This window comes from Leptinotarsa decemlineata, unplaced genomic scaffold, assembly GCF_025532065.1.
Source record: "Leptinotarsa decemlineata unplaced genomic scaffold, Ldec_3_MD MMD2_tig00005466_RagTag_RagTag, whole genome shotgun sequence".
Lineage (NCBI taxonomy): Eukaryota > Metazoa > Arthropoda > Insecta > Coleoptera > Chrysomelidae > Leptinotarsa > Leptinotarsa decemlineata.
The window spans coordinates 72,501-92,500 of NW_027412626.1; the positions used below are offsets into that span (position 1 = coordinate 72,501).

The following is a 20,000-nucleotide window of genomic DNA, read 5'->3' on the forward strand; positions in this document are numbered from 1 at the left end:
ATGGCCACCGTCCTGCTGTCTTAAGTTACCAACGCCTTTCATGGTATCCCATAAGCGTCGATTTAGGCGCTTTAACTCGACGTTTGGTTCATCCCACAGCGCCAGTTCTGCTTACCAAAAATGGCCCACTTGGCACTCTGATTCGAGTCTCGCGGCTTCATAAGAGTTCGAGCAAGCCGGAGATCTCACCCATTTAAAGTTTGAGAATAGGTTGAGATCGTTTCGATCCCAATACCTCTAATCATTCGCTTTACCGGATGAAACTCGTACGCGACGAGCGCCAGCTATCCTGAGGGAAACTTCGGAGGGAACCAGCTACTAGATGGTTCGATTAGTCTTTCGCCCCTATACCCAGTTCCGACGATCGATTTGCACGTCAGAATCGCTACGGACCTCCATCAGGGTTTCCCCTGACTTCGTCCTGACCAGGCATAGTTCACCATCTTTCGGGTCCCAGCGTGTACGCTCTTGGTGCGCCTCTTCTCGCAATGAGAACGAGACGCCCCGGGAATGCGGAGCGGCCACTTTGAGGGCGAACCGCTCATCTTCCCTCGGTCTACGCAAGGTAGACCTTTACTTTCATTGCGCCTTTAGGTTTAGTTATGTCCCAATGACTCGCGCACATGCTAGACTCCTTGGTCCGTGTTTCAAGACGGGTCCTGAAAGTACCCAAAGCTATAGCGTTGCAGATCGGCGTTTCAACGAGGTCTGTTCGAGAACATCGTAGCCAACAGTCGCCCGGGGACAGGATCGGCGCTAGGTCCGATCGCCGTCAAACACCGGACGCGCTTGCCACGAGCCGAACGCTAATTATAAAGTAGCGGCCCCGCGCCATCGTTATACCGTCGAGCGAGTCGGCCGGGATACCGAGGGTCCACGCGAAAAATTCACGTGGGCTCCACCCCGGACCTTAGACCGACACCCAACGGATCGCAACGTCCTACAAGAGGAAAAGTGCACGCGTTCGATATCGGTTCGAAAAACGAGCTGAGCGAACGACGCGAACGCCGTCCGTCACGAAACCCGTCAAACGCCGACGATCGAAACGCGATGAATTTCCTCCTTCGACCTTTCGGGTTTCTCAGGTTTACCCCTGAACGGTTTCACGTACTCTTGAACTCTCTCTTCAAAGTGCTTTTCAACTTTCCCTCACGGTACTTGTTCGCTATCGGTCTCGTGGTCATATTTAGCCTTAGATGGAGTTTACCACCCACTTAGGGCTGCACTCTCAAGCAACCCGACTCTGAGGAGAGATCCTCCCGAAATTGACGGCGGTCGCTACGGGCCTGGCACCCTCTATGGGCTGTGGCCCCGTTCAAGAAGGACTTGGACGCGCCGTACGACTCCGGGATAAACGGATCCTCCCTAACACCACATTTCCCGGCGGTTAACCCGCGGGATTCGGTGCTGGGCTTATCCCTGTTCGCTCGCAGCTACTGAGGGAATCCTAGTTAGTTTCTTTTCCTCCGCTTAGTAATATGCTTAAATTCAGCGGGTAGTCTCACCTGCTCTGAGGTCGATAAAATAATTTTTCAGTTTATTCAACAGCAACGAGTCGACGTACGTAGTCTCGTCCGTCGTTATTTCGAGAGAGAACTACCGAAACGGACAAAAAAGTTCTCGACGTCCTGTAATAATGTGTGTGCGTGTGTACGTACGCTGCTCGACACGATCAGACGTCGTCTTCGATTCATCAAAGATTCTCGGACACGACGATCGTGCGTAACGAGAGCATACACACACACACACTACAAGCGTGAACCTGTATATTGCCGTGGCAGCCGCTTTCCCAACAACGGAGACTCGATACGATTTCGTTGTGTACAAACTACGTAACGTTTCTCTCATCTTGCGATGAGAAAAAACGATTCGTCGCTTTCGCACTTTAAGATGCCGCGTCTTTGTCGTCGTCGGCGTCGTCGTCGTCGTCAACGTGTATTTATTTTTGTTACCAAGTGTCATCGCCGCGAAGGCGATAAAATACTTAGATAACGATTATAATAACGAGACGACTCGATAGACGACAAACAACAACAACAACAACACGTCAATCATCCAACACGCTCCGACGTTTTTACAAAATATCAATTTTGAAAAACCGAGCAGTCTTTGAAATTGATACGACCCTCAGCCAGGAGTGGTCCAGGAACAGTATCCGAGGACCGCAATGTGCGTTCGAAATGTCGATGTTCATGTGTCCTGCAGTTCACAAGTTGACGCGCAATTAGCTGCGTTCTTCATCGACCCACGAGCCAAGTGATTCACCGTTCAGGGTAATCTTTTATTTAGACGTACTCAAAAAAAATAATTTCAAGAGTTCGACGTCTCGATTCGGCAAGCGTTGAGATTATACCAATGCAACAACGTACATAAATATATATATACTTGTTAAAAAAAATAAAAAAAGAGAAGCGCTCGACGATTTCGTATTCGTACGGCACCACATATTCAGACGAGGCATCGTGTACCGAAATCGCGCACGACTCAATTTTTATATTCGTCGTGTAGAGGACGCGCGTAGTATTTCATTTACCATGCGTTCTAACTGACACGGCCGGGCGAATATCTTTCACAACCATCGGAAATCTCGTTGTGTAATCCGGTAACGTAAAAATTCGTACGAAACGAAACTTTCACGTTTCGACCGCGATTAAACATAATTTCCTACGGAGCGGTTTTTTAACAGTCACACACTCCTAGGTACCCGGCGAAGGCGGCGTCGTCGGCATCATCGTCATCGACGGCGAAATGTATCGTCGTATATCGCGCGTTCGCGTTCGACAAAAGAGCGTACGCTTCACAACACGATCGACGAACAACATTAGCGCCATAATCGACGACAACGACGCGGCAACACAACAATACGCACAACGTCATATATTATAATTTTCGGTAAAGAAAATTACACGCCTAATTGAAAAACCTCTAAGACGAATTTGTATAGTTCGAGAAGAGGACTACTACTAATCGAAAGGATGATGACGACAGACAACAACGTCGTCGTCGTCGTCAATTTCACCGTCATTCGAAAACGTAGTCCACCGTCGCTCATTTTCTTTTCTATCGAAACGAAAACATAAAGCGACAAATTAGTTCGAATATCGTAGAAGGAAAAAGGAGAGATTTAACTCTTTTCTCGCTTCGCGATATATATATTTGATCAGACATGTCGTATATAGACAATATCACTGTAATGATCCTTCCGCAGGTTCACCTACGGAAACCTTGTTACGACTTTTACTTCCTCTAAATGATCAAGTTTGGTCATCTTTCCGAAACATCGAAGACGCCGAAACGCCATCGCGCTCAGTCCGAAGACCTCACTAAATCATTCAATCGGTAGTAGCGACGGGCGGTGTGTACAAAGGGCAGGGACGTAATCAACGCGAGCTTATGACTCGCGCTTACTGGGAATTCCTCGTTCATGGGGAACAATTGCAAGCCCCAATCCCTAGCACGAAGGAGGTTCAACGGGTTACCCGGGCCGCTCGGCCAGGGAGGACACGCTGATTCCTTCAGTGTAGCGCGCGTGCGGCCCAGAACATCTAAGGGCATCACAGACCTGTTATTGCTCAATCTCGTGCGGCTAGACGCCGCCTGTCCCTCTAAGAAGAATTGTTTATACGCCGACAGTAAAAACCGCGCACGATAAAGGCCGAAGCCCCATCGGCGGGCCTTTAGGATGTCGGAAAACGCCTAGTTAGTAGGCCAGAGTCTCGTTCGTTATCGGAATTAACCAGACAAATCGCTCCACCAACTAAGAACGGCCATGCACCACCACCCACCGAATCAAGAAAGAGCTCTCAATCTGTCAATCCTTCCGGTGTCCGGGCCTGGTGAGGTTTCCCGTGTTGAGTCAAATTAAGCCGCAGGCTCCACTCCTGGTGGTGCCCTTCCGTCAATTCCTTTAAGTTTCAGCTTTGCAACCATACTTCCCCCGGAACCCAAAAGCTTTGGTTTCCCGGAAGCTGCCCGCCGAGTCATCGGAGGAACGTCGGCGGATCGCTAGCTGGCATCGTTTATGGTTAGAACTAGGGCGGTATCTGATCGCCTTCGAACCTCTAACTTTCGTTCTTGATCAATGAAAGCGTTTTTGGCAAATGCTTTCGCTTCTGTCCGTCTTGCGACGATCCAAGAATTTCACCTCTAACGTCGCAATACGAATGCCCCCATCCGTTCCTATTAATCATTACCTCGGGGTTCCGAAAACCAACAAAATAGAACCGAGGTCCTATTCCATTATTCCATGCACACAGTATTCAGGCGAAGTTTTAGCCTGCTTTAAGCACTCTAATTTGTTCAAAGTAAACGTGCCGGCCCACCTCGACACTCAATGAAGAGCACCGCGGCGGGATTGAGTTGGGCCGCCCTTGCGAGCTAAGCCCACCGGCAGGACGTCCCGCGGCACACCAGTTAACACCGCGGACGATGAACCGAAGGCGCGGGACACAGATTCGACTACGAGCTTTTTAACCGCAACAACTTTAATATACGCTATTGGAGCTGGAATTACCGCGGCTGCTGGCACCAGACTTGCCCTCCAATTGATCCTCGTTAAAGGGTTTAGAGTGTACTCATTCCGATTACGGGGCCTCGGATGAGTCCCGTATCGTTATTTTTCGTCACTACCTCCCCGTGCCGGGAGTGGGTAATTTGCGCGCCTGCTGCCTTCCTTGGATGTGGTAGCCGTTTCTCAGGCTCCCTCTCCGGAATCGAACCCTGATTCCCCGTTACCCGTTACAACCATGGTAGGCGCAGAACCTACCATCGACAGTTGATAAGGCAGACATTTGAAAGATGCGTCGCCGGTGCGAGACCGTGCGATCAGCATAAAGTTATTCAGAGTCACCAAGGTGTACGATGACGAGCGAACCCGCCACCGATTGGTTTTGATCTAATAAAAGCGCTCCTTCCGTCTCCGGTCGGAACTCTGTTTGCATGTATTAGCTCTAGAATTACCACAGTTATCCAAGTAAATGTGGGTACGATCTAAGGAACCATAACTGATTTAATGAGCCTTTCGCGGTTTCACCTTAATTTGGCTTGTACTGAGACATGCATGGCTTAATCTTTGAGACAAGCATATGACTACTGGCAGGATCAACCAGGGAGCTGACGTTCTATCGTAGAACTAGTTCAGTCTCCATAATATTAAAATAATAATAAATACGGAAACAGATCTATATTCTCTTTTCGTGCGTGTTGTGTGTGCGTTATACGAAATATAAATTTTCGAAACGCCACGCTCAACGAAAAAGTTGTTATATATCTCTATGTGTCTCTGCATTATTTCATTCAAATAAAACCGGACCGACAACAAATCGAACTATAACATTGCTCAAGAAGAAATATTACAACACACGCTCGTCGTACTCGACCTGATGATAATGTTACACAAACCACCGGCGTACACGTACGTATGGTAATTTTTCGAAATACAATATATAATAGACGATATATACGTCGACCGGCACAAAACTTCGAACATTCTCTCGACCCTTCGCTAGATTGAAAGCGACTCGGTGTTCTCGAAAGATTCGTTCCGAAATTATATTTATTCTCGCTCGGACAGAGGAGAGCTGTCGCATATTTTGTGTAATAACAAAATTTTTGTTATTTTTTGGTTGATCGCATAGGGACCGCTTACGTAGAAACGCTCGCTAAATCCGCGATCTCGCAGTGTCTGACGGTTTCGGTTGGGTAGAAGCAGAAGATATACTACTACGAACTATCCACACCACCGTGGGCGAAGCCCGCACTCGACACGATATCGAATTAATGTTATTATTCAGCAGAAAAACGAATATCGTGTGATTTGGTTATCGGTGACCACGGTACCGACAGCGCTCGAGCAAGCGTCTGCCGATACTATAGAGGAAGCGTTTTCGATCCGTTTCGAAACGTACCTATCCCCCTATAGCGGCGTTTCGAGCACATCGCCCGTTTTCCGTTAACGCTGACGGGACCCTACGCGACTTTCGGTTTTTTCCACTTTTCGTATAGTCCTAGTCAATATAATTTATATCCGTCGATATGATATTGTATCAGACATGAATACGCATATCGATCGATATATTAAAATATTATAGGATAACGTTCTGACAACAGGACGTCTCGATTACAATGTTTATCGGAAAGTGTAGTGAAAATTTGTGTAAGGCCTATACCGCTTTCTCGCCATTACAACATATGAGTTGAGACGGTGAGACGATACTTGAATTAATGGGAGCAAACAGAATTTCGGAAGCGTGATAAAAAATTTTCAAAGAGAAATTTTGGCGAAAATTTCACTATACTTTCCGATATTTTCACCACACTTTCCGTTATTTTCACCACACTTTCCGTTCATGATTATTTTCGCCAAAATTTCCGTCTGAAATTTTTTTCTTCACGCTTCCGAAATTCTGCTCGCTCCCAGAAGGCAGAGGTAAACTTTCATTACACTTTCCGTTATATTTATGTTTTCACTACACTTTCCGTTATCTTTTATATTTTCACTACACTTTCCGTTCGGGTTATTTCGCCAAAATTTCCATTTCAAATTTTTATTTCACGCTTCCGATATTCTGCTTGTTCGCGGAAGGCAGAGGTAAACTTTCATTACACTTTCCGTTATATTTATGTTTTCACTACACTTTCCGATACTTTTATATTTTCACCACACTTTCCGTTCACGATTATTTTCGCCAAAGTTTCCATCTGAAATTTTTTCTTCACGCTTCCGAAATTCTGCTCGCACCCAGAAGGCAGAGGTAAACTTTCATTACACTTTCCGTTATATTTATGTTTTCACTACACTTTCCGATACTTTTATATTTTCACCACACTTTCCGATACTTTTATATTTTCACCACACTTTCCGTTCATGATTTATTTTCGCCAAAATTTCCATCTGAAATGTTTTCTTCACGCTTCCGAAATTCTGCTGCTCCCAGAAGGCAGAGGTAAACTTTCATTACACTTTCCGTTATATTTATGTTTTCACTACACTTTCCGATACTTTTATATTTTCACCACACTTTCCGTTCACGATTATTTTCGCCAAAGTTTCCATCTGAAATATTTTCTTCACGCTTCCGAAATTCTGCTCGCTCCCAGAAGGCAGAGGTAAACTTTCATTACACTTTCCGTTATATTTATGTTTCACTACACTTTCCGATACTTTTATATTTTCACCACACTTTCCGTTCACGATTATTTTCGCCAAAGTTTCCATCTGAAATATTTTCTTCACGCTTCCGAAATTCTGCTCGCTCCCAGAAGGCAGAGGTAAACTTTCATTACACTTTCCGTTATATTTATGTTTTCACTACACTTTCCGTTATCTTTTATATTTTCACTACACTTTCCGTTCGGGTTATTTCGCCAAAATTTCCAATTCAAATTTTTATTTCACGCTTCCGATATTCTGCTTGCTCGCGGAAGGCAGAAGTAAACGTTCACTACACTTTCCGGTATATTTATGTTTTCACTACACTTTCCGCTACTTTTAAATTTTCACTACACTTTCCGTTTTCTTTTATATTTTCACTACACTTTCCGTTCGGGTTATTTCGCCAAAATTTCCATTTCAAATTTTTATTTCACGCTTCCGATATTCTGCTTGTTCGCGGAAGGCAGAGGTAAACGTTCACTACACTTTCCGTTATCTTTTATATTTTCACTACACTTTCCGTTATCTTTTATATTTTCACTACACTTTCCGTTCGGGTTATTTCGCCAAAATTTCCAATTCAAATTTTTATTTCACGCTTCCGATATTCTGCTTGCTACCGGAGGGCAGAGGTCGATTAAGTTTGACGATAGTCGTGTCACTAAGTGTTCTGGCGATGTTCTAAATTTACTGTAGTCTCTGGAGATACCCTACATTTTGTTTTATAAAAGAGAAGACATTAGTAGATCAAGATGTTCACATGATGTGGTGCTTGCTGCTGCTGCAGGTTTTTCCGGGTTTTCCTGCAGCTGAAAAAGCAAATGCGCCACTGGAATCATCAATGAAGTCGCCCCTCCGGAGCGTCAATTAAATTTTGTTGTTTCATAATTTCATGATTTGTATTACTTTCTTGACCTGAGACTTACTTCAAAAATATAAAAAATACACACGAATTCATTTCATAAGCTTTTGTGGTTCTGAAAAGAACCTTTTTTTTATGGAAACGGTAAGGACAATACAGGGGGAGGCATTAAATTCAACCGCCAAATCCGTACAAGGTTCGACCTTGCCTTTTCAGGGCGTATACAACATCCATGGCTGTGACGGTTTTGCGTTTCGCATGTTCGGTATATGTTACGGCATCTCTGATAACATTTTCGAGAAATACTTTGAGTACTCCACGAGTTTCTTCGTATATCAAACCCGAAATACGTTTAACACCACCTCGACGGGCTAATCTTCTAATGGCAGGTTTCGTTATTCCTTGGATATTATCACGCAATACTTTACGATGACGTTTCGCTCCTCCTTTTCCTAAACCTTTACCTCCCTTGCCACGACCAGTCATTTCGAATGTTAAGAATAAATTATATACTGCACGATACGAATGAAATACTGTTAGTGATACTAACGACAGACTTCGACTAAAGTTCTACACCGAACTCGGTCGGGTTTTGTTAAATTTCATGACTCCGCCCACAACTGGAAATCGGACCAATGGCGTCTCGTCTAGATGGTATATAATAGTTGGCGTGTATAAGCCGACTCAGTTCATATACTTCCGTTTACGTCATACTGTTTTATCAGTTTTTCGAGTACGAACATATCGTTCGACATATATATATCAGCAACGCGAGTCAATTTGAACAATCGGCAGTCGCGAGTGATTAGCAGACCGCAATCGCAAGTCAATCGCTGGAGGTAAAACTCCGAGACAAACCCGACTCAGTTCATATGTTGTCCGTCTATCGTTCGGTATACATTTCGTTCGTTACAATTCGCAATAGGTTTTGAAAACTCGTACCAAGCAGACCGCTCGTAAATCGACTGGAGGTAAAGCTCCGAGAAAACAATTAGCTACTAAAGCAGCTCGCAAAAGTGCACCGGCTACGGGAGGTGTTAAAAAACCTCATCGTTACAGACCCGGTACTGTTGCTCTCCGAGAAATTCGACGTTATCAGAAGAGTACTGAATTGTTGATTAGGAAATTACCCTTTCAACGTTTAGTTCGAGAAATCGCTCAAGATTTCAAAACCGATTTACGATTCCAAAGTTCAGCCGTCATGGCTTTGCAAGAAGCTAGCGAGGCGTATTTGGTAGGACTCTTCGAAGATACGAATTTGTGCGCCATTCACGCCAAGCGCGTTACCATTATGCCCAAAGACATTCAGTTAGCAAGGAGAATACGCGGAGAACGAGCTTAATTTCATATATATATATCCCAATATATATTGAAAATATATACAAAAAAAAGGTTCTTTTCAGAACCACAAAATGCAATTGATGAAAGAATTCGTTTATCGATAGATATGAATGAATGAATGAATGAATGTATGATATTTTCAATAACTCGCATCACGTAAATATTAAATCACGGGTGTTTGCAGAACATGTTCAGTATGATCCAAATATGGATTATAATACTGAAATTTTTTACTTTCCGAAACGAATCTTTCGAAAAGATCATTTTTAGAAACGGCTGAGATAAATAACGAAAAACAAGCGATCACTGAATGAAAGATCGCTCATAACATCACCATCTTTTCGTAAATTTCCTCTGATTCATATTTTTGAATACCTGGCATAAATCTCGAGTGACTTTTTGTAATATACCCTATACCAAAAATGAATCGTTCTCGAGATATTCGATCGTTTATACAGAAAAAGTAGGTATTATTCGGTTCTCGAGCCATTTCCCTATAAAATTGAAAACAAGTCTCATAGAATACATAAGCTATTATTGATTCATCAAAATATTACATTCCGTCGTCTTGTAGGAGGAGTAACATTTCCAAAATGATGAACGAGGTATTAGGAGTCGATGAGTAATTCTGAAGATATAAAAATCAGTGATTTCTCAAATGGAACACCCTTAGTTTGGAAATCTCGAAATGATTTTGACTCATTTTCCTGAAACGATCCCAATATCAGAAAATAAGTCAACTGTTCACAAGACATATTTCAATGAAATAGAAAGACAGAGCAATATTTTTTAATTTTTACTCTTTTACGAAATTATTCGATTCATATCAATTCGATAGTCGGCGGCGGCGGCGGAAGAAATATTATTTATCTATTTTTTTTCTGTTTATAGGGATAGGCTAGGTAGGTAGTTCTGACTATTTATTTATATATTTGTTGGACAGTTGAATTATATACGAATTCTTGTAAAAAAAATTGTGGCCCTGAAAAGGGCCATTTGTTTTCTTAGACTTCGTCGCCGGAGAGAGAAGTCAACTGATAGAAGAATTTACTTCTTCTTTTTTGGAGAGGCAGCTTTTTTGGCTTTCGGAGAAGATGCCGATGCAGGGGTCGCTTTCGCGGTTTTCGGTTTGGGTGCTTTCGGCTTTTTTGTTGGTCCTTTGTTAGTTTTCTTTGCTTTCGAAGGAGACTTGGTTTTACTAGCAGAAGTCGCGGACGAAACCTTAGAAGCGACGGTCTTTTTATCCTCGGCAGTTACCTTTTTAGGCTTGGCTGCGGCAGCCGCTTTCTTTTCCGGAGAGGCTTTCTTACCTTTCGGTGATGCAGCAGCCTTCTTGCCGGTTTTAGCTTTTTCACCAGCTACGCGTTTAACGGGAGTTTTTTTGGCCTTCGCACCGGCCGTACCGGACGTTTTCTTTTCGGTAGCCGACGGTTTTGCCGAACCAGAAGATGCCGATGCCAATTTGAACGACCCCGATGCACCTTTTCCTTTAGTTTGTACTAATGATCCGGAAGCAACCGCAGATTTAAGATATTTCTTGATGAAAGGTGCCACTTTTTCTGCGTCAGCCTTATAATTCGCCGCAATATATTTTTTTATGGCTTGTAAAGAGGAACCACCCCGTTCCTTCAATCCTTTAATAGCGTTATTAACCATTTCCGACGTAGGTGGGTGAGAAGGTTTACTTCTTGGATTTTTAACTTTCTTTTCTTTCTTCGCAGTAGACTGTGCCTGCGGCGACGAAGATGAATTAGCCGAAGCCGAAGAATTCTGATTTTCTATGTCTGCCATAGTAAAAAAACAACTGACAATATATTCTCGGAAGATAGATGCTACACTCGTTAGGCGTCTAGAGAGAATGATGTAGTCCTCTGGTGTTCCGTTTGTTTAAATATTCTGGGTCGAAGCACAGGCGGACGGGAGACTGAACGCTCGACATTCTCGTTAGACACGATATTGACGGCTTCCATTCTGCTGTCGAAATGTTCGCATCAACTTCTTTACGAAATCAATGCCGGTTTCCTATTTAGACTTCGACTAGCACAATAACGTGGATAGATTCTACGTATTCCGAAAATATTTTCTGATAAGAAAAAGCTAATATTAAACCTCGACAACTCACAGTAAATTACAATGAAATATGAAGTATTGATGATTTTGACGTAACTCCAGACAATTCCTTTCCGAAAATACTCGTAATCGATGATCTGGAAGGAACCTTCGAATAAATATCATAGGCGCGACTGTCTATAGAAACATGATACATTAGCCGATAATACTCGATAAATACACGAGTGAATAGGGGCATCGAAGAGACCTCGTGTCTACCTTCATACACGACTATAACCAAGAACCGACGCTTCTAATAGCATCAACATTTTCAAAAATTATCCCTATAAAAGTGTTCGATGAAAACGGCATTCGAATAATAACGAACGTTATTAATGTTATATTCGATAAGATATAATCATCGTAATATACTTTCAATAAAAAGGTCGATACTACAACACGAACGAACGAACGAACGAACGACGATACTGTGAGCTCTATCTATAACGGAGTAATACACACCCACCCCCACCCGAAATATATAAATCGTCAATGTTATAGTCGAAATCAGAAATGCTAATCATAAACGTTTTTAGACAACATATTAGCACGTAAATAAAAAACACGTTAAAAAATAACATAAGTAATAGAGTACATGACTAGTATAACAGTAACGAACGTTAACTTTTTAGGTTGATAGGTAGGTAAGCACCATCTAAATATAGGTGGCAAAATTATTTATTATCATCGCGCGTTTCACGAAAGGAGGTAACAATGTACTGATAACAAGGCAACCCAACCGAGTGAGACCTAGCGCCCTAGCAAAAATAAATTATCATTCAGCGTCGAAACGATATTGTAAGAATTCTTTCATAAATATTTTGTGGTTCTGAAAAGAACCGTTTTTTTTTAAGAATGTATATCGTAGACCGGAATAAGTAAATTATTTCGAACTGGTATATTTCGTAACTGCTTTGGTGCCTTCGCTGACGGCGTGCTTCGCCAATTCACCAGGAAGTAACAGACGTACTGCAGTCTGAATTTCTCTGCTCGTAATAGTCGATCGCTTGTTATAATGAGCAAGACGGGAGGCTTCCGCTGCGATACGCTCAAATATATCATTTACGAAACTGTTCATGATGCTCATCGCTTTACTGGATATTCCGGTATCGGGATGGACTTGTTTCAATACTTTGTAGATATAAATTGCGTAACTTTCCTTCCTCCTCCTCTTCTTTTTCTTATCGGTCTTCGATATATTCTTTTGGGCCTTTCCGGCCTTCTTCGCAGCCTTTCCACTAGCTTTGGGTGGCATTCTGAAAATTTAATTTCGTCAATATCAAACAAACAAGTACTATCGTGCAGGTTTGCTTTCGACTCAATGTAAAAGACGCTTGACGATCATCTTCAGTTCATTCAGGATTTGGAGACCAGCTCCCCTACCCTTTCGGCTGATCATTGGCCTTGAGATGGGCCAATGGGTACATGACTGATGGATGACGGCATGAAGTCCTTAGACATCAGTGCCGCCCTTCACGGGATACCCCTACCTGGCTGGGGTGGGATGGATGAAAAAGTTATTCATCCTTTAACGGGGGACATGAGGGCCTCATTCGACAGAGTGTCGGGGCCTTCTATATCGGGAGGGGTCGTCTACAGCATAATCTGTGGCTTCCCTAACTAACGGGTTTTCGTGAGTTTCCGTTTTTTCGAAAACTCTCTCATTCCTCGACTGAATGGACTGCCGAATGGAAGGCAGCTGCAAATCTCTGCGGATGGCTTCATTCCGCACGAACCAAGGAGCATTCACAATCATCCTAATTAGCTTATTTTGTAACCTTTCCAAAATGGAAATGTTGGACGGAGCCGCTTGTCCCCAGACGCCTGAAGCGTACATGATGACAGGCTTGAACATCGAGTTGTAGATCATAATTTTGTTTTTAAGACTCATCTTGGATTTTCTGTTGATCAGAGGGTACAGACCGGCGATCCGACCCTCGATCTTGGACTTAACGTACATGATGTGCGGGTTCCAAGTGAGCCTACGGTCTATTAAAAGGCCGAGGTACTTTACCCGCGCTTGCCAGTCAATCTCCCTTCCAGAGACTCTCACTTTTCTGGCCGGAGAAGATAGTAATCTCCCCATGGTTATCGCCTGAGTCTTTTCCGGGTTTACTCGGATCTTCCATTCGAGGTACCAGCGCTCGAGGTCGTCCAATGCACGTTGCATGTAGACGACGCCGAGCTCACGCCCCATGGAAGACGAGAGTAGAGCCGTGTCATCGGCGTACAGGGATATCTTCACTCTATCGGACCTGGGCAGGTCGCTTGTATAGAGTGAGTACAACGTCGGAGAGAGCACGGCCCCCTGTGGCACTCCAGCGAGGATCTCTCTGTTGTCAGACAGAGAGCCCTCTACTCTAACCTGAAAGGTTCTGCCTCTCAGGAAAGATCCGATCCACCGGACCAGGCCCCGAGGTAGGTCGAGCGCGTTTAGCTTATGTATAAGGCCTTCGTGCCATACTCGGTCGAAGGCCTTTGAAATATCTAAAAGTACTATATGTACTTTTTTGTTGTTATTCAGCTCGCTGATGGTGTTCTCGACCAACCTTAGAGCCTGTAGTTCAGTGGAGTGATCTCTCCTGAAGCCGAATTGTTCATTAGGCAGAACATTTCGGTCCTCAACTTCTTCGTTGAGTCTTTGCAGTACGACTCTTTCAGCCAGCTTAGCCGCCGACGAGAGTAGACTGATCGGGCGATAGTTCTGCGGGAACAGCTGGTTCTGACCCTGTTTCGGGAGCATGACGACGATCGCATGCTTCCACCTTCTAGGGAAGTGTCTGAGGGCCAACGAACTGTTGATGAGACTCAGCAAGAATTCAACGCTGTTTTCCGGGAGTCTCTTCAACAACTTGTTAGTTATTGAATCGGCTCCCGGAGCCTTCTTTGCTTTCGCAGCCTTGATGAGACCCTTCAGCTCCTCCATAGAAGCTGGACGGATGTCGTCGTCGTCATCCTCCCTGAGAAGTCGGTGAACCCGGTCTTCCAGCAGCATATCGCGGTCGATGTCGTCGTCGTCGTCAACGTTAAGTTGAAACTGACGTTCCATCGTGTCTGCAAAGGCTAACGCCTTGTCGGCGGGGGAGTAGCACACTCCGCGCTCTCCGTGAATGGGTGAGAGAGCAGTCTTCTTCCCCCTGAGCCTACGAGTGACTCGCCAAAGCTCGTCACTCCCAGGTTCGAAGGATTCCAAGAGCTCTTCCCACCTTTCGTTTCGGTGTTCATTGATGGCCTGTTTGACACGATTGGCCATCCTGTTCGCCGCTGTTTTGTCCCCTGGGAAAAGGGTTCGCTGGTAGAGCCTTCTCAGGCGGTTTCTCTCTCGTATCAAGGCTTTGATACGAGGGGGAAACTCGTTGTAGCTCTTCAGCGGACACTCCTCCCTGGAGGTGGCCGCTCGAAACGCATCATTCACGGAAAGCTCGAAACGCTCAACTGCCGCGTCGAGTTCGTCGGGAGAGTCGAGTACCTCAGGAGGGGCGCGCATCTCTTCGAGCTGGGCTGTGAAGACATCCCAGTCCGTCTTAGATCTCACGCGATATTCAGGGGGAGGAAGATCATCGCCCAGTACCAGGATTACTGGATTATGATCAGAATCCAGTTCCGACAGAACGTAAATTTCACTGGTCAGAGTGACGTTTCTGAGAAGCGCGATGTCTAGTACGTCAGGCCTAGTCTGCCCGCGATAGTACGTAGGCTCATCTGGTCCCAGCACGAGATATTCATGTCTGTCAACATGCGCATGGAGCGCTTGGCCGTTTCGATTTGTGGCTCTGCTCCAAGGTCTGTGCTTGGCATTGAAGTCGCCAGCAGCAATTGTCGGAATGTTGCTTCCCATCAGCAGTTCATCCAGAGATTCTGGGAGTAGACGAATGTTCGGAGGGTTGTAAACCGAGATTATTCTGTGACAACCCCTTCTCAGTTGAATTTCGACCCCCACGGCCTCAGTACCGTGCAACCGAGCACTGTCAATGCCGTATTGGACACACTGCAGGGATCGCTTGGCAAAAATGCCGACTCCCCCTCCAGCACGTCCAACACGTTCTCTGTGAAAGAATCTGTAATTTGGAATGACAATGGATTCGTTCCTTAGATGTGTCTCTTGGACTAGAGCCACATCTATGTTGTTTTCAATGAGGAAGTTTTCGAAGTCCAGCTTCTTTGTTCGAATGCCATTGGCATTCCAAAAAACTATCTTCAGAGATCTAGGCAACGTTGGTTGTCTAGACATTGGCAGTTCCGGTCATCACGCTTGTATTCACCGTGAACATTGTCTGTAACACGGGGAATTTGACGAATAACTTTTTCATCTGGTCCAGTGCGGCACAGATGTCTGAAACCCCCTGAGTCTGAGGTGAGGGTTCAGGTCGAGGGGAGGTGGGCTTTGCAGAAGTACTTGCAGTACTTGCGCCCTTAGATGCAGCTTTTGCAAAGCTGACCCCCTCCTGGACGCGTCCAGACCCCGCAGGTCTCCCTGAGGAGGCTGGTTTCCTTGTTGTGGTCTGCCCCTTCTTTTGTACCTTTGGGTACGCGGGGCAGCCACGGTAATTGGCTGTGTGAGCCCCCTTGCAATTATTGCACTTCGGGGGGTCAGCCTTGGTCTTTTTGCAGGCACTGGTTAAGTGCCTGCCAGCGCATTTAACGCAGATGGGCACTGCCAAGCAGTTGCGTTGGCAGTGTCCAAAGCGTTGACAACGGTGGCATTGACCCACCGAAGTTTTCGCGTGTTGGGGTTCGACCTGAACCTTCACGCACAAGAGGTCTTTGACCTCAAAAATATGCTTCTGATCCCTGTCTAGCAAGACGAGGACCAGAGGCATAGGTTTGCCAGCGCGCTTCATGCGCGTGACGCTGGTGAGGTCAAAGCCTTTTGATTCAAGCTCCTCACGCACATCGGAAGTTGCCAGGTGCTCTGGCACTCCCCTGATGACGGCACGTAGTTGCCGCTCTTCGGGGAGCGAGTAAGTATGGTGAGGGATTTTTTCCCTCACCAAAAGCCTTGCCAGCCGCCGATAGTCGTCAGGAGACTCCGGCTGAACTTTTATCCCGTCATGTAAATTGACGGCTTTCGAGAACTTGATGTTCTCTCTAGTCGTCAGTTTCAACAGTGGTACCCATTTGTCCTTCTGTCGGACAACAATAGGTGGAATTTTAGCCTTTGAAGCCGTAGACGGGATGTCTTGCTTCAGAGGGGTAGGGGGGGTGGGCTCCTCGCCATGAACTGATTTGACGGTGCTTCCCGTAGTAGAAGCACCCTCGTTTGCATTTGCGTCGAGATCTTCCATCTCGACAACATTTTCAACGATTTCAGGTTCGTTGGGGCCGCTTTTAGCGCTTTCGCTAGGTGCGGCCTTCTCTTTGGCCTGATTTTGGGCCGCTTGACGTGATGAGGTCTCGGACTCGGAATAGTAATTCCGAGCCTCTGCCTGAACATTTTGTAACATTGCTCTTTTTTTGAGCTTCTTTTCTTTTTTGGATAGTACTTGTTTGACTTCGGTTTTTTCGTGCCGTATCCATTCGTCGATACGGCGTCTTGACACTGATGGAAGAGGAGGAAATCCATCATTGAAGCGTCTCTTTTTCGAGACTGATGAGGAGAAGGAGGCTACACTGTCGCTGTCGCTGTAGTCTCGGTCCGAGTTAGCTTTCCTACGGCCAGTCGGGGCCTTAGCCACTCCCTGTTTACGACCTGTCGTAGACTGACAGTCGTCCCCAGGGCCTGGCGAAGCTCTGCCAAGCAGGTCTGACTGGGACAGGCCAAGGGCTGAAATTAATTGGCTTATAAAGCCAATAATTTCGCCCTTCTCCTTCCCTGCCAGGCTACAAAGCAGTTCCTCCATACTGCCGTAATTCAAAGCTTTGTTTTCGGACACTCAGAAACAAGTATGAGCACCAAGAACGCAACGGAAATGATATCTTTGAACGTACTCACCAAAAGTGTGGTCGTCTGCTCACGCACAAAACGAACGCGCTATTTATAGCAAGAAATAACACACCGCCGCACGGCTGCCACATTCACTAAATAAATTGGAGAAAACACTTAATCGCTCAGACACGTCTGCACTCAATGAGGTTCAGCAATCGAATGTGTGTGTGTGTGTGTAAAAGACGCCACTCTGTCGTCACTATTTCAGATAGTAACTGGAACTCTAGTAGGCTCCGCCCACCGGAAAGTTGAGCGTTCGAGAACGCCCATTGGTCGGTAGGACGGTATTAATACAGGTCGATTCTATATAGAAATCATTGTATAGAAAGCTACTGTTAGAGCAACATCGAATAATTCTCAGTGAATTCTTTAAATTTATCCGATATATAATACTAATCTACGATTCGACATGTCTGGACGTGGAAAAGGAGGTAAAGTTAAGGGAAAGGCAAAGTCCCGTTCCAGTCGGGCTGGACTCCAATTCCCAGTAGGACGTATTCATCGACTCCTTCGTAAGGGAAATTATGCCGAACGAGTTGGTGCCGGCGCCCCGGTTTACTTAGCCGCAGTAATGGAATATTTGGCAGCTGAAGTCTTGGAATTGGCCGGTAATGCGGCTCGCGATAACAAAAAAACCCGTATCATTCCTAGACATTTACAGCTGGCCATTCGAAACGACGAAGAACTCAATAAATTGTTATCAGGAGTAACCATTGCTCAAGGTGGTGTTTTGCCCAATATTCAGGCGGTTTTGTTACCGAAAAAAACCGAAAAGAAGGCATAAGTACACATTTCCTGAGAGAGGAAAGCGACAAATAAAATATCGGCCCTTATCAGGGCCACAACGATTTTCTCTAATGAATTCGACAATTGCATATATTTTTTTTTTATTTTCTTGTCATCGCTTTTCGATACAATTGTTGACGCAGCACGATATGCGATTGTTTCTTTCTTGCTTGCGCATATTTACGTATACATGTATACATGATTAATAATATTATTATTGTTCAACTTCTTATTTTCGTGCCGAAACAAGTGATTTCTATTTGCTGAAATCAAATATCAGAATGTCTGTACGTTTATTCGTGATGAAAATAAAATGTATGCAGTAATATCAGATTTAGGTATACAAATGAATAAACATAACAATATCCATAGAAATATTATACATTCTTGTTCGTGGAATTACAATATAGACAATCATGAGTAAATTGGAATGAATAAATGAAAAAAAAAAAAATTATACCTAATTAAATTATATAGCATAGATGAATGCATACATACATTTCAATATCTGCAGAAATGAATGACGAGTATATAAAAATAGGTTGTTATTATTATTCATAGTAATTTGTGAAATGGGATAGATGAATATTATAAGCATAAAACAATAATATTTGGACAGTGGTTCATTAACCTTCGATCAGTTTATGAATATTCATTTTTTCAATTTTTTCTTTACGTACAAATGGTATCGCGTTTTAAAGCGGCGTTTCAGAAAAGTTTCATATGTAATTTCTATTGGTGAATAATTGAATAGTTTGGGAGCTACCTAGCTAGCTAGCTAGATACCAGTAGCTTCCCTGTCCTATAGATTTAGAAACCGAGTGGTATATAATCTAATTGTACAGATCGTTCTTCTCTTTTCTTCTTCGTATACAGATGTAGTAAGGTTGAAATTAATAATTTCGTTAAGTATACAGGATAAAATGAAGCAATTATTCAGGTAATCAAAAGAATGACAGATAATGCTTAAAATTAGATGGGTATATCGTTCGAATTTAATTTGGTAATTCGTTAATTATTACTCACACCAAAGTAAAGTATATAAATCGAATTCGTTTTGAAAACAAATTGTGGTTCTGAAAAGAACCGTTTTTTTTTTTTAAATTTCTCGTCGGAATATGAATCTAACCGCCGAAACCATATAATGTACGCCCTTGACGTTTGAGAGCGTATACTACGTCCATGGCCGTGACGGTTTTTCTTTTGGCGTGTTCTGTATATGTTACCGCATCTCTGATAACATTTTCGAGAAATACTTTGAGTACTCCACGAGTTTCTTCGTATATCAATCCGGATATACGTTTTACACCTCCACGACGAGCTAATCTTCTGATGGCAGGCTTCGTAATTCCTTGAATATTATCTCGCAACACTTTGCGATGTCTTTTTGCTCCGCCTTTTCCTAATCCCTTTCCTCCTTTTCCTCTACCAGTCATTTTGTGTAATACAAACGGAAGATTATAGAGAAAAAAAGTACGAGCGAAATACGTTATTACTACTTCGAATGCTCGAGAACAACTGAAGGCCGTCGGCGCTGGAAAGCTGGTTTTGTCTTGTTTTTGGGGGGACACGCCCACTTTCTTCGATTCAACCAATGGTAGAAGTTCCCTATCCTTATACCTGAATAAAACTGTTAACGACCGATCGTGAAGGCTCACTAATCAGTATTTGTCGTTCGACTGAGGAACTATTCGTATACGATGGCTCGTACAAAGCAAACAGCTCGCAAATCTACCGGAGGTAAAGCCCCTAGAAAACAGTTGGCTACTAAAGCCGCCCGAAAAAGCGCACCCGCTACTGGAGGAGTTAAGAAACCTCACAGA

At 44.2% G+C, this 20,000-nt stretch overlaps 1 protein-coding gene and 3 non-coding genes across 4 annotated transcripts in view; all 4 read right to left on the minus strand.

Annotated features, from left to right (window-relative positions):
• LOC141484295 (large subunit ribosomal RNA) overlaps positions 1-1,519 on the minus strand; it is a 4,028-nt gene extending 2,509 nt beyond the window's left edge. Inside the window, exon 1 of the ribosomal RNA XR_012466567.1 lies at positions 1-1,519. This exon is cut by the window's left edge and continues 2,509 nt beyond it. This is a non-coding gene — a ribosomal RNA (large subunit ribosomal RNA).
• Positions 1,520-2,121: 602 nt separating this feature from the next.
• On the minus strand, positions 2,122-2,276 carry LOC141484299 (5.8S ribosomal RNA). The gene has a single exon (XR_012466570.1). It is a non-coding gene; the product is annotated as a 5.8S ribosomal RNA (ribosomal RNA).
• A 915-nt stretch (positions 2,277-3,191) lies between these two features.
• Positions 3,192-5,111, minus strand: LOC141484292 (small subunit ribosomal RNA). The gene has a single exon (XR_012466564.1). It is a non-coding gene; the product is annotated as a small subunit ribosomal RNA (ribosomal RNA).
• Positions 5,112-12,340: 7,229 nt separating this feature from the next.
• Positions 12,341-12,720, minus strand: LOC141484287 (histone H2B). Its single transcript, XM_074179377.1, has one exon. The coding sequence runs from the start codon at positions 12,718-12,720 to the stop codon at positions 12,349-12,351; it is 372 nt and encodes a 123-aa protein (XP_074035478.1). The 3' UTR covers positions 12,341-12,348.
• Between the last annotated feature and the right edge of the window lie 7,280 nt (positions 12,721-20,000).